The sequence below is a fragment of the Stomoxys calcitrans genome, chromosome 2, assembly GCF_963082655.1.
Source record: "Stomoxys calcitrans chromosome 2, idStoCalc2.1, whole genome shotgun sequence".
NCBI lineage: Eukaryota > Metazoa > Arthropoda > Insecta > Diptera > Muscidae > Stomoxys > Stomoxys calcitrans.
In genome coordinates, this window is record NC_081553.1 from 121,993,423 (window position 1) to 122,008,111 (window position 14,689).

At 37.5% G+C, this 14,689-nt stretch overlaps 1 protein-coding gene across 2 annotated transcripts in view; it reads right to left on the bottom strand.

Moving 5' to 3' along the window:
• Positions 1-6,826: 6,826 nt before the first annotated feature.
• The window catches only part of LOC106082348 (serine-rich adhesin for platelets), a 530,048-nt gene continuing 522,185 nt past the window's right edge, over positions 6,827-14,689 (bottom strand). For both annotated transcript variants that reach the window (XM_013244808.2, XM_059362235.1), the window contains 5 exons: positions 13,771-13,969; positions 13,620-13,705; positions 13,298-13,553; positions 11,437-13,235; positions 6,827-8,166 (listed from right to left, as the gene is read on the bottom strand). In XM_013244808.2, the coding sequence (XP_013100262.2) occupies positions 7,110-8,166; positions 11,437-13,235; positions 13,298-13,553; positions 13,620-13,705; positions 13,771-13,969 (3,397 nt within the window). In that variant the 3' untranslated portion in view covers positions 6,827-7,109. The remainder of the gene's footprint in view (positions 8,167-11,436; positions 13,236-13,297; positions 13,554-13,619; positions 13,706-13,770; positions 13,970-14,689) is intronic.

The following is a 14,689-nucleotide window of genomic DNA, read 5'->3' on the forward strand; positions in this document are numbered from 1 at the left end:
AGTGGTGTTGTGTGTGGTGATTTCTATAGTCTTCAATAATGTACTTTTTATATGTATGTTTGTTCTTAACCTTATATTGTGTATCTTCATATTGGTTAATATAAAATCGAATTGACTATTATATTTACACTATTTGAGAAATATTTGCTTTAATATCGTCTAAAGTTGTGTGTCTTATCTATTCAAGTTTTTTTTTTTAATTTCATGCCCATTCAGAGATTCAATTCAGTCTTTGTGTGTATGTGTGTTGTCCTTTTCGTTTGACTAAGATTGCAACAGAATTTTACTAAGAACAAATTTCGGTGTGGGAGAAGAGGGATATGCTGTGAATGAATAAATATTTATATATATATATGTTTTTTGGATGTTATTAATAGATGGAGCTTTAAGTTAACAAATTCAAACATTAAAATCAATGGCAAATAAAATGAGATAAAATACAAAAGGTTTTTGATTTTGGTCTTGCCGAATCCTATCCTTCATCATGAATTGTCTATTGCCAAATCCTTTGAATGATTTTATTCTATAGGCAGAGACTTAAAGTACATATTTGGAGGTAAAAAGAACCGAGTCCTGCAGATGTACAAGGGTTAATTGAGATGCTCGGTTTACAAGGGAGTTATACACGGCTGTGGAACGTTTTGGAATGGATAACAGAATTCATAACAAAACTCAACCTGCAAAGCTTCAACTGGATCGAATAGGAATTGCGTTTTCTAGGGGCTCAAGTTGTGAATTCTGTTGGTTGGTTGGTTTTAATGAAAGCTACTTCAGGTTTTGGATTTATTCAAATTATACTTAGCATAGATGAGCTATATCAGAACTAATGGATCTATTATGGATTGTATGAATTTGCCAATGGTCAAATTTGTAATAGAAATCTTCATTTCTGTAATGAATTGCATACTTTTTATACTTACAAATAACTTAGTAGTTGAACCTTCAAAACACTAATATTGATTGTTACAGATAAAAATTTCCTTCTTTATACTAAGTTTTTTTTAGATTTGCAATCCATAATCGCCCATGAATGTTTTTTTTACCATACTAGAAAACACCGCGGAATGTTAGATGTTTATTGTTGGATTTTTAAAACGATCTGGATGGTTCAATGGTAGGTACAAGACGGCATCTTCCTTCTCCTCTTCCTGTGGTATCACAGTAGACGAAAACGACTGAGTCTGATGGCAGACTGCTACTTAAACCTTACCTAGACTTGATACAGTAATGAATGTTTTTTTTACCATACTAATAAACACCGTGGAATGTTAGATGTATATTGTTGGATTTTTAAAACGATCTGGTTGGTTCAGCGGTAGTTACAAGGCGGCATCTTCCTTCTCCTCTTCCTGTGGCATCACAGTAGACGAAAACGACTAAGTGAGTCTGATGGCAGACTGCTACTTAAACCTTACCTAGAGGTTTATACGGCTTCCCCTTTTTTTATTAAACAAGTAAGAGCGTGCTAAGTTCGGCCAGGCCGAATCTTATATACCCTCCGCCATGGATCGCATCTGTCGAGTCCTTTGTGCAGTATCTCTTTTTAGGTATACAAATAAAATTGAGATAAAAAAAACAAAAAAAACTCAAATAATATTTTTAAATAAATCCTTTATTACTAAACATTTTTTCAGTGATGCAGAAAAAAATTAATTAGCAACTTTTCACAATGTTTAATAAAATTTAAACTTAAATAAAAGTTAAATAATAAATACATGTATATATAAATTTATCAAAAAAAAAAAAAAAAAAAAAGAATGGAAAATAATTCAACTTGTTTTCATAAAGCTCATCTGCAAGCTTTTGCATGTTGAAAAAAAAACTTTCTTCGAAAACAAATTTTCAAACTAAATCTAATGAACGAAAATTGTTAATATATACATAAAAAAAACTTAAAAATTATATATAAGTTGTTTTATACATTTTTCAAATTAAACAGTGTTGGTGTACATAATGTAAAGAAAATTAATTAGCAAATATACAGGGTGGCTGATGAATATTGCTACAATGATGAATATTGCTACATTTTTTTTTCGGTGTATGGAATACATTTTTCTTTTATTCATGTTAAATTAAATTATTAAATTAATTATTAAATTATTATTAATTAAATTAATTAATTAATTAATTAAATTAATTATTAAATTATTATTATTAAATAGAAAAAAAGTTATTACATTTTTTTTTGGTAGCGGCTTTCATCAGCCACCCTGTATATATATATATATGTTACTAATTATTATCGCTAAATATATATTTTATAATAAGCATATAAATGGTCAAAATATTTTGGGGTATATCCTTAAGATGGTTTTTTCTTCCTTCTTTTTTGAATCTTTAATCTTACAACCCCTTTTTGCTAATAATACTAAGATGAAGAAAAACTCAATTAAAAAAAATTAAGACTTATGGTTTTGCTTTAATTCTTGTTTCAATAATATAAATTAAGAGTACATTTACTCTGAACTAAAGTTCATATTTCATAATTTAATCGTCATCTTTTGTTGTTAAATTGTTATTTTTTCCATAATATACACATATAGTAATATTTTTGTTTAATTTAAAATTAATAAAGTATATATATGTATATACAGTTTTTTTCGTTATCAATAAAAAACAATGATTTACGCATATTTTAAGGATAATAAATAATTTTCCAATAGCTTTGCCATTATTTTCGTTTTTTTTTTGTTTTTATAAATTATAAGTTTTTTCAAAGTTACATGAATAAAGGAAAAAGTTTTTTAGTTTTCTTAGTTTTTTTTATTTAAATAATACATTTTTTTACTTATGTTTTGATAAACAATTAAGATTTTGTGTTGTAAAAAAGAAAGGACTAGTTTCCTAAAATATATATGTATATGTAGGCTTGCATGTTGACAAAGAAACTTTAATTTTATTTTTTTTTGCAAGTAATTAATTACATATTGGATTAATTTTAAGGGGATTTTAATAAATATTTTTTTTTTCTTTAATTTTGTTTTTACAAAATAAATAAATTTTGGCATTTTAGTTTAGTTATGAAACATATTATAAATTTTTAGAATTTTGCGATCTGTTTACATTTGGAAAGGGCCCAATAATCGAATTTTTCTTTGCTGTACTTCCATTTTAAATAAAATTTTCATTAATTTTTCTCCAAGTGATTTACCATATCTACATATGGTAATTACATTAATCGACGATGATTATAGATCGCAATCAATTGTTGTGTTTACTTCAGTACTGCTAAATTAGAAATCACGTGTTATTTGCTGTTATTACCTGACATTAAGAAGTATACTGCTCTACTTTGTACTGGAAATCTATCTAACTTTACCTCTGACTTGCACTAGATAGAGCTAAACAAGTAAGAGCGTGCTAAGTTCGGCCGGGCCGAATCTTATATACCCTCCACCATTGATCGTATCTGTCGAGTTCTATGCGCGGTATCTCTTTTTAGACAAACAAAGAATATTGAATAAGAACTGTTATGCTATTGGAGCTATATCAAGTTATAGTCCGATTCGGACCATAAATGAATGCTGAGCATTGTAGAAGTCATTGTGTAATATTTCAGTTCATTCGGATAAGAATTGCACCTTGTAGGAGCTGAAGAAGCAAAATCGGGAGATCGGGTTTGTATGGGAGCTGTATCAAGCTATTGATAGATTCAGACCATATTAGACAAGTATGTTGAAAGTCATGAGAGAAGCCGTTGTACAAAATTTCTGCCAAATTGGATGAGAATTGCGAACTCTAGAGATCAAGTCAAGATCACAGGTCGATTTATATGGCAGCTATATCAGGTTATATACCGATTTGCGCCATACTTAGCACAGTTATTGGAAGTCATAACAAAACACCTCATGAAAAATTTCAGCCAAATCGGATGAGAATTGAGCGCTCTATTGGCTCACGATCCAAGATCGGTTTATATAACAGCTATACCAGATTATGAACCGATTTGAATCATACTTAGTACAGTTGTTGAAAGTCAAAACCAAACACCTCATGAAAATTTTCAGCCAAATCGGATGAGAATTGCGCGCTCTATTGGCTTACGATCCAAGATCGGTTTATATAACAGCTTTACCAGATCATTATCCGATTTGAATCATACTTAGTACAGTCGTTGAAAGTGATACCAAAACACTACGTGCAAAGTTTCAGTCAAATCGGATGAGAATTGCGCCCTATAGAGGCTCAAGAAGTCAAGACCTAAGTTCATATGGCAGCTATATCAAAACATGAACCGATTTGGCCCATTTACAATCCCAACCGACCTACACTAATAAAAAGTATTTGCGTAAAATTTCAAGTGGCTAGCTTTACTTCTTCGAAAGTTAGCGTGTTTTTGAAAGACAGACGGTCGGACATGGCTAGATCGACTTCAAATGACATGACATGATCAAGAATATATATACTTTATGGGGTGCAAGATGCATATTTCGAGTTGTTACAAACAGAATGATGAAAATTGGTATACCCCCATCCTATGGTGGAGGGTGTAATAACAATGCTTTGTACTCTTTAAAGTTCGATAAAATAACTGCGACATTTCAAAATACGGTTTTGCTAATTTTCTTGATAACACAAATTTTTCCAAGTCCAGATGGTTTCCTATGGAAACATTTTTTTTTCACTTATGCGATTTCATGTTCCCAAAAAAAAGTAATTTGGGATGTAACAAACTTTTCAGTTTAGCGGTAGTTTCATTTAAACGATTTTTCACTAAAGCAAATTCAATTGCATTGAATACTACCAAAACTTTGGGGCTCTTTCCATCATGTTTCACTTAAGCGGGATTTTAACTTAAGCGACTTTTTTCACTTAAGCATATTGCAGTTATTTAGTGTAGTTCGGATAAGTGAAATTAGTTTCTACTTTAGCGATAAAAGCATCAATGCAAGCGAATTTTCACGTTGATGATGTATGAAATAACATGAGTAGAAAAAGAACAATGCTCTGTAGAACTCTTTGAAGTTCGATAAAATAACTAGCGACATTTTAAAATACGGTTAAGCGAATTTTCTTGATAACGCAAAAAAGTCCAGATGGTTTCCTATAGAAATAACTTTTTCACTTATGCGATTGAAGTTCCTAAAAAAAACGGAATTTGGGGTGTAAAAATGTGTTCAGTTTAGAGGTATTTTCAGTAAAACGATTTTTCACTTAAGCCAATTCAATTGCTTTGAAAACTACCAAAAATGTACGGCCCTTTCCATCATGTTTCACTTAAGCGGGATTTTCGCTTAAGCGACATTTTTCACTTAAGCGTATTGCATTTATTTAGCGTAGTTCTGATAAGTGAAATTAGTTTTTACTTTAGCGATAACAGCATAAATGCAAGCGAATTTCCACATTGATGTACTAATTATGTATGAAATAACATTAGTAGAAAAAGAACAATTCTCTGTAGAACACTTTAAAGTTTGAGAAAATACTAGCGACATTTAAGAATACGGTGCAGAGCATTTTCTTGATAACGCAAATTTTTTCAAATCCAGATGGTTTCCTATAAAAATAACTTTTTCACTTATGCGATTTCAAGTTCTTAAAAAAAACGGAATTTAGGGTGTAAAAACTTTTTCAGTTTAGCGGTATTTTTTGTTAAACGATTTGTCGCTTAAGCCAATTCAATTGCTTTGAAAACTACCAAAAATGTACGGCCCTTTCCATCATGTTTCACTTAAGCGGGATTTTTACTTAAGCGACAGTTTTCACTTAAGCGTATTGCAGTTATTTAGCGTAGTTCGCATAAGTGAAATTAGTTTTTACTTTAGCGATAAAAGCATAAATGCAAGAGAATTTCCACGTTGATGTACTTATTATTATCTTTTTAAAGTTCGATAAAATAACTAGCGACATTTCAAAATACGGTTTCGCGAATTTTCTTCATAACGCAAATTTTTGCATGTCCAGATGGTTTCCTATAGAAATTACGTTTTCATTGATGCGATTTCAAGTTCCCAAAAAAAAACGGAATTTGGGATGTAAAAACTTTTTCAGTTTGGCGTTAGTTTCATTTAAACAATTTTTTAACTAAGCGAATTCAATTGTACTGAATACTACCAAAAATGTACGGCTCTTTCCATCAAGTTTCACTTAAGCGAGATTTTTCAATTAAGCATATTGCAGCTTTCTTTGTTTCACTTAAGCGGGATTTTTCAATTAAGCGTATTGCAGCTATCCGTTTTCGGCTGTATATACTCGTTGATACGTTTTCCACTTCACATTCATCAATAGCCAAATATGGTATATGTAAGCAGATGATCATGTAATATTTTTCTATCAATGACACTTTGTAACACCAATCCACAAATTTTCTATAGAAAATTACTTTTTAGGACAAATCGTAGTAATCGATTGGTTTTTTTTTTAAATTTTATTGCTGCAGCAGAAATTATTATATATTGCTCTCATGATAGGACACTGATATCCTGTGCAAATATTCTTCAAATGTAAACAGTTCACTGTATTAGCCAGATAAAGGGACTTTCGATTTTGATTCAATATCCCGTTATATTTTTATAAAACATGTAAGAAAATATTTCTTTTTTTTTCCAAAATACAACTTTCGAAACTTTGTTTTATTTAGATATATGCCTTAAATTTAGATAAGCTACAAGTAACAAGTAAGTTATGATTACAGCAACAATGCAAAGAAGGGAGGAAAATAAATATTTTAAACAATTTGAAGAAATAATAATAAATAAAGAGCATGTGCCGTAGATAATGTTGTGAAATACTCGTATTTTAAGACCGAATCACACCTACATATGTATTTAGTTAGTTTAGTTGGGTAAAACATAAGGGAAGTGAAAGGAAAAAAACAAAACAAAACTTAACATTAATTCAATGTATATTTTTTTTAATTCTTCTTGATAAAACAAATTAAGGAAAGTATATCGAAGTTATTCATTTGTGTACATTACCAAATTTTTATTAAAAAAAAAACCGGATAAAGAAAAACATCAGAGGGCGGGCCGCCAAGGAATAAAGCTTATTGCCCAACAATTCAGTCGTCTCTGTGGCATAATAAGTGGGGGGGGATATATAGAGGGGGATATAGGAACAGAACAAGTTAACAACTGGGTAACTGTGAAGGGGAGTGCGAGCCGGGGACTTTAACCCCCACTGTTTGTTTGTGAACATATTGCTGTCGTTGCTGTTGTACTAGTAGGACTTTGAGTTGGGGTCACCGGTGAACCTGTGGAAGCCGTCACTGCGGACGAAGTCGTTGTTGTTGTGGCCGCTGTGGATGGCATCGTTGCCGATGCCATCATGGCATTGCTACAATTCGCGGCATGTATTGAACTTGTAGCCGTACATGTTGGCTGATGCTTGAGCTTGTCGAATATCTGCAATTTCGATTTAACCGCTCCTTCGCATACCATAAGACGGGCCTGCGATGGCTTCTTATCCAAATCGAAGCAGAAAGCTTCATAGTCAGAGTTAATAGCTGCATGTCTCTTAAAGTCCGAATAACGTCGCGACTCATAGGATAGATAGGAAGAGCCCAAGGCTGAGGCAGCCACTGCTGCGGCCATAGAGGAAGAGGATGACGTTGAGCCACTGCCCGTTGCCGAAGAATGTCCGCCACCAGCACTTCCAGCGGCCCCTCTGGGCGGCGGTATACTATCAGGTACTTGACGCTTACGTTCGAAATACTCGACAATTTTGGCAATTTGTGCTGAACGTGTACTGGGTGGATAGGCGAATGAGCGTTCATCCCACAGCAGAGAATCGGATCCGGCCAAGCTGCTGATGTCATCCGAACTATCGGTGTATATGGAGGAGGTACGATTTTTGCAATACAACAACTGATTGGTGGCAAACGGACTACATTGCATCAGCGCATGTAATTCGGAGTCCAAGGCCAGGCGATTGATAAGGCCTGTAGTGGCGGCCAAATTTGGATCATTTTGATTGCCAGCACTCAAAAGATGATGGTGACAGGTGTAACGTCTATGATTTCGCGCTGCATCGGGCAATTCCAGATCATCGAACGAGCGTAGAGCGGCTGCGCTTGACGAGGTATTTATGCCGCTACTGGTAGGTTCGTCGATCAATAGCACCGATGAGGATGTAGAAGAAGAATCGTTAAGTAGCTGGTGATGATGTCCGCCATTTGTCGAGGTTGAACCGTAATAGCAACAGCGACATAAACTGGCCAATTTATCACTAAAACAAATAGAGAGCAAGATTTCTAATTAAAATAAAAGCACACAATTTTTGAAAACAAAAAAAAAAAAAAAAAAAAACATCAACCTCTCTTACAACTATGTCAAATATCATGCAAAGTGGTCCACTTTTTGATATAAACTCCTTAAACGCTATTTTCTTAATATCACAAATATGCCCAAGCTATCCGTCGCCTCTCATTTTTTTTTTGGACGGTATGGTTGACACAATGGGAAAAGTCGTCCCTTAATCATAATTTTAACGACATATTCACGAACTTGGAACCTTTGTCTGGCGGTACTCCATCTACGCCATGTAAGAATACTACAACAGGTTCAGAGAACATGTTGTCTAGGAATAGGCGGAGCGATGAGGGCAACGCGCTATAATCGAGGCGTCTATTGGAAACCTGGCTGGAATAGAAGAGATTTCCTATCGGATACCTGAGACGAGACTTGTGGTTGAGTGTGAGACACTGATGCTAAAGGCACAGTTTTGGATTGACAGAACTCTGGTATTGCCATCTGGAAGATCATTCTACACAGATGGATCAAAGCTAGAGGACAGAGTGGGCCTCGAGGTCTACATTGAGAACTCAGAGACTGGGATCTGTTTTCGACTGCCTGACCATAATACGGTCCTGGAGGCGGAGATCCGGACGATCAGGGAAAGCGTGAGGTGGCGTGGTGTTAACGCGAGCACGTCTTTACGAACAGTAAACTGATCATCAGAGCAATAAAAACCAAGACCAAGAAGTAGATCAACGCACGAACCGCAACGGAGTAAGGGCGAATGAAAGAGCAGACGATTTGGCAGTGAAGGCCCGAGGACTGCCGTCAATAAACTTGGTTAACCCGAAACTTTTCGCATGTAACCCTGTGTAACAGCGAAACGGTCGGTAGGACAATGAAACCCCTATGGGGAGATCCGGATCGTGAAAAGACGAGGCTATTACTGAAAGGAAGTAAGAAGGGGCGCAGTAAAGCTTTCGGTATCATACCGGGACACATAGGACTACGAGATCATTTAAGAAAAATCAGTGCGGCAAGTGATAGAATGTGTAGGAGATCGTAGAACCGGAGAATCTATTGAGTTCTTACAGGATATTACAAGACTCTAGTGATCGTCAGGACATTTTGCAGATTCTCGAAAGACATTTGTCGGGATAGCTGTCAACCACACACGCTATATGTTGTTGCTGTTGTAGCAGTGTTGTACACTGAGGCTGCAGCCCTTGCCGAAGAAGCAATCCATCGGATCAATCCGGAACGTACAACCGGCTGCCATGGGATTGACAGATTGACTCCATGTGTCGGACAACACTGAAGGCTGAGGGTTTGGGTAAGGTGATATCAAAGCTCCTAGTGAATATAAAGTAGTATCTTCGAATTATTGCAAACGATATCAGGCTATGCTACTGCTCCGCAATTTCTAAGGCTGATAGGCAAAGAGATTTTCTGAGGAAGCACATAGGTAACTGATAGGGATACTGGCTGACTTATTGCAATGTTTTATTGCATACATTGCACTGGACGCACGAAACATTTCCAGGATTGGTGAGCATTAGTTGGAAGCGCCCCACCGGTTTTTATTTTCCCGGCCTGCCGGAAAGTAATCACAGAGAAAAGGCTTAACACCTGATTGGATTCGTTCCAGCCACTCAGTCCTCTTGTCATTCTTGACTACTACAGGCACCTAAAACAGTTTGTACGGGAAAACACAAAATAAAGTTGACAGGGGTTATCCTAGACAGCCAATCCTCTATTAATACTTACAAGCTGAATATTTTCCTATTATCAATTGGCATCAGACAGGCTGAAACTTTGAACTTCAATCTGTGTGGTGTTCTTCGTCATCACGAGAAGCTCAGCTGCGAGCTATCGGGCGCATCTACAGGTTGTGGATAGTGGAATGCTGCATATGGAGTAGCTGCAACTGCAGTCGCGGACAATCAGCGGCATCGAGTGGAGAATCTCAGTGAGAGGCTGGGAGACACCGGCTTTTCCTTGAATACTGAGTGCCTATGATGCTCGATACGACAAGATGAGCTATTGGTGCCTTCAAATAACTAATGGCCATCATGTTCCCGCACCCATCGGTGGTATAGACCGAAACGAGCATGCTCGCCTATAAGAGCTGAACGAGGATCGCCAACTTCAAATGCAAATGTGGCTGCAACCACAACACTATGATGCAAACTCTATTTCGTCACCTTTACTATTTGGGGCAATCATAATAGACCAATGATTTCTAGGTGGATCGGCTGACAATCGCTGTCGTTAAGAGCTTCTTCTTCAAGGTTTGGTTAATTGGCAGTCTGCCTTTAAACTCACTTAGACATTTTCGTCCATTGAGATACCACATGAACAGGAGAAGGAAAATGCCTTCTAGTTCCTACCGTTGAACCATCTAAAACGCTCTAAAAAGCCCAACAACTTACGAATGTTCACGTCCGCTAAATAAGACAAGTTTTCAAAGAAATGAGAACCTAATGTGGAACTCCTTCTGACTGCCAGTGCGAGACACACACACACAGCAAATCTTCTACGGTCTCTTCTTGCTCGACGTCCTCACAACTTCGGCAAATGTCGTTACTGACTACCTGCAGTCTGTCAGCATGTTTTTCGATCAGACAGTGACCTGTCATGATGGACACAATGACTGAGACGTCCGTTCTAGCAAGCGACAGTAAAATGGTAGACCTCTTCAAGTCTAGACCAGGTTACATAGTTTTGGAAAGCCCATGTCTATAACCATCTATCATGAGTTACCCATCGGGCCTGATCCTGAGGACTTAGCTTACATGTCGTTGTGCTCCATGTTTGTTCTTCAACCAAACCCCAACCTAGTTGTTGTTGATGTTATTGTAGCAGTTTCTAATACATTGAGTCGGCAGCCCTTGCCGGTGAAGAACTCCATCGGGTCAATCCGGTACGTACCACCGGCTGCCCAACTTAGTGATCCACAATGTTGAAAAAACGTCATCAAATTGTTTAAGTTTAACATTCAAGTAATCGAATTTTAAAATTTTATTCCAATAAAGACCCGTTATTTTTTTAATTTTTTTGAAAAAAAAAGTAGAAATGGACTTTTTGGATTGAATTTGAACCGATGATATCACTATTTTTCTTATATCAAAAAGTGGGCCCGTTCAAAGTTTCTATATACTCTTAGAGCTTCGAACTTGGACGTTCAGCTTAGGTATTTTAAGCTAGGAGAGCCTTGTGTTAAGTGTTAAATGCCACAATTAAGCACAAAATCTTCTCTTACCTCAATTCTCCATTGGCACCAACATCCAGCATTAGTTGTGACTTTAGCTGTTCAAAACAACAATTACTACCGCCACCACAGCCACCCAAGCCCAGCGACGATACACCAGCACCATTGAATTGACGAAATGTGGTAGCAGCATCTGACTCCTCATTAAAACACGAATAGAAACCACTCTCTATGGAGTCGCGACGTGTTAATGAACTTTTTGTGGGCAGAAAATCACTGGGTTTTATATCGTTCATATCGAAATCCGGACATGAAGACAATGAGGCGGGAGTAGCCACCATGGGCGCTGACTGTGTTACTGGCGGCGTGGGGGGCGAAGGTGTAGAAGCCGATATCGGTAGGTCCTTGGATGTTTTCAGTGCTCCATCGCAACCATCCTCGGAGGAGTTGCAATCATCTGCAGCTACCGGTGATGTCCCAGCACTTTGGGTGGCCATGGCCATTGTTGAACATGGTTCGTCGTTTGGTGTCTTGGCGCTACTACTGCTTCCATTGCCCCGAAACAGGGGGTGTGTAAACAATGAGTTGGCCCTATACTTTCTTGCCACTGGATTTGGGGCAGGCCGTTCGGCTGAATCATCGCTACTGGACTCGGCATCGGCACAGTTCCCACCCCCATCAGCATCTTGTTCTGCATCCGAGTCTTCAACACAATCATCGTCATCCACCTCTGCGGCACAGCAACGGGGTAGTGGCAAGGTAGGCGATAGTTTCAATTCAATTGCACTGTATTTTCGCGACAATTGAGGTGAAGTCGGTAGACTCTTTGGTTCATTGGGGGAAGTAGCTGCCATCGACGCCGCACCTACTGCTTTGCCACCCTCTTCGGCTGCCGCACCATTGATGGGCTTTTGCTGTAGCGCAGCCATTTCCTTAAAGAAGGGGGCACACATTTCAAAGCAAGAACTAAACAAGTCGCCCACTCCAGCGGCATAGGTTTTGGGATTAGCGCCAAGGATCTTTTTCACTCGTCTCAGCTGAGCCAAAGCGGTAAAGGGATTAGATTTCACTCCGTTGTGGTCAGCCCGTATGGGTTTGTACAGGGCATCTTTGAGGCACATCGTTTCCGCCACCTTCCTTAGCGTAAGCACTGGGGGCGGCGATTCACGAGCAATTTGGTTTTGTGCCGCCCCATTTGCGGTGGCACTTGCTGAAGAACCTCCAAATGGCGGTGGGGTAGGGGAATGGGTAGAGGATCGCTGGCGATTCATTTGATGACACCTGGCCTTGTCACTGGGTGTGGTGTGCAACGGAAAATGGATGATGTTCTCACTCAGAGAACGTCGATGTTGTTGCTGCATCAGAAGTTCCGCTGCAGCTTCGTATTTTTTGGTGGCTCTTTTGACGCGATTCGTGATAATGCGACTCTCATCCACATCCACCTGTGAGGAGGGAGAACCATTGGCTATGGAATTACTTCGATTCACCTGATCCGGAAACAGGAAACCATTCTCGCTGACTTCTCTCAAATGACGCGGCGTCAATTGGCCTGTTGGCGCCGTAGTAATACAGGGAATGGCCAATGACTTTTTTGTGGTCAGGTGGCGAGTGCAGCCATTTTTATGGTAACTCGCTTGGCACATGTTTTCCGCATCACTGCCATTGGGAGAACATGAGGACATCTCTAATGAACTCATAGGACTTGAACTACCACTAATGGCCGAGGAGGAGGAGCAGGAGGATGCTACATTATTACCATTTGCACCGTTTGGATCATGCTCATATTTTTCCAAAAGTAAGGTAAGTTTCTTGGATGCATCATGAAACGTGGGCCTACTTTTGGGATCATACTAAAAGAAAAACAAAGTGTCAATGTAATGTGTGTTAGCCGAGGTTGGACTGTTTGACTTACTATACAACAATAAAAAGCCAGTCTTAAAAATACAGGTGGTGTATCCATAGGACACAAATCAACAAACGCCAGATAATCTAGGCCAAAGGAATCACTACGTGGCATAATATCGGGATCTGCTTCGATGCGAGCAATGATCTCGCAACATATAATACCAAAGGAGAAGACATCGCTGCGCTCATCGTAAAATTGATTCTTCAAACACTCAGGACTGACCCAATACGGTGAGCCAACATAGTCCAAACGTGTTTTGACCCTGAAAGCACAAATAAAAATTTAATATTCAAATAGTTTGTAAATATAAAAAAAGGTATTGACTTACTTTTTATCTGGGATTTTTGTAGCTAAACCAAAATCTCCAACGACAGACTCAAATTTCCCACCAGGCAGATTTCGTATTAAAACGTTCTGAAACGAAAGATTTTAAATTATTTACTGTCATTTCATATTTTTTGGTAAGGTTTGTAGCTTACTTTGCTTGTTAGGTCTCGATGGAATATGCCTGCATCATGAACATAGGCCATACCTCTTGCTACGCCTAATGCCAGTCTTATTTTTGCCGCAGCTGTCAGCTCAACTTCCTTTTTGGCCAACAACTGTTCCAGTGAACCACCATTTATGTATTCGGTCAGCGCATGCAATTGGCCTTCTTGCACACATACACCCATAAAACTATAAGGAAAGTATAAAAATGATGTCATTTATTAATTTAAGTTTAAAAATATAAACTTAACTAACATTTGAGATAATTCATATTTGGGTAAAAACATAATAAATCAAGAAGTGTTGATTTCTTGAACGCATATTTATTGCTACGCAGCATTTGATACTATCTCTCTTTTTTTCAACAAATAAAAACCCTTACCGCAGCAAACTTTTTGCTATTTACCGACTAATTTCTTCGAGTGTACTACGTTTGTCAAGCTGACAGCGTACCACCTGAATCAAAATTGTTCCCGTCATTATGCCGATTGGATTGGCTATCCGGCTAAAATTTTATATTGGGTTGCCCAAAAAGTAACTGAGGATTTTTTAAAAGAAAGTAAATGCATTTTTAATAAAACTTAGAATGAACTTTAATCAAATATACTTTTTTTTACACTTTTTTTCTAAAGCAAGCTAAAAGTAACAGCTGATAACTGACAGAAGAAAGAATGCAATTATAGAGTCACAAGCCGTTGAAAAAATTTGTCAACGCCGACTATATGAAAAATCCGCAATTAATTTTTGGCCAACCCAATATATAAAAATCAATTTGTGTTTGTTTGTATGTTTGTGTGTTCCTTATAGACTCAGAAACGTCTGAACCGATTTTCTTGAAATTTTCACAGGTGGTCCATAATGGTCCCGTGGTGAAAATAAGTTACTACATTTTTGATATCTGAAGGGGGG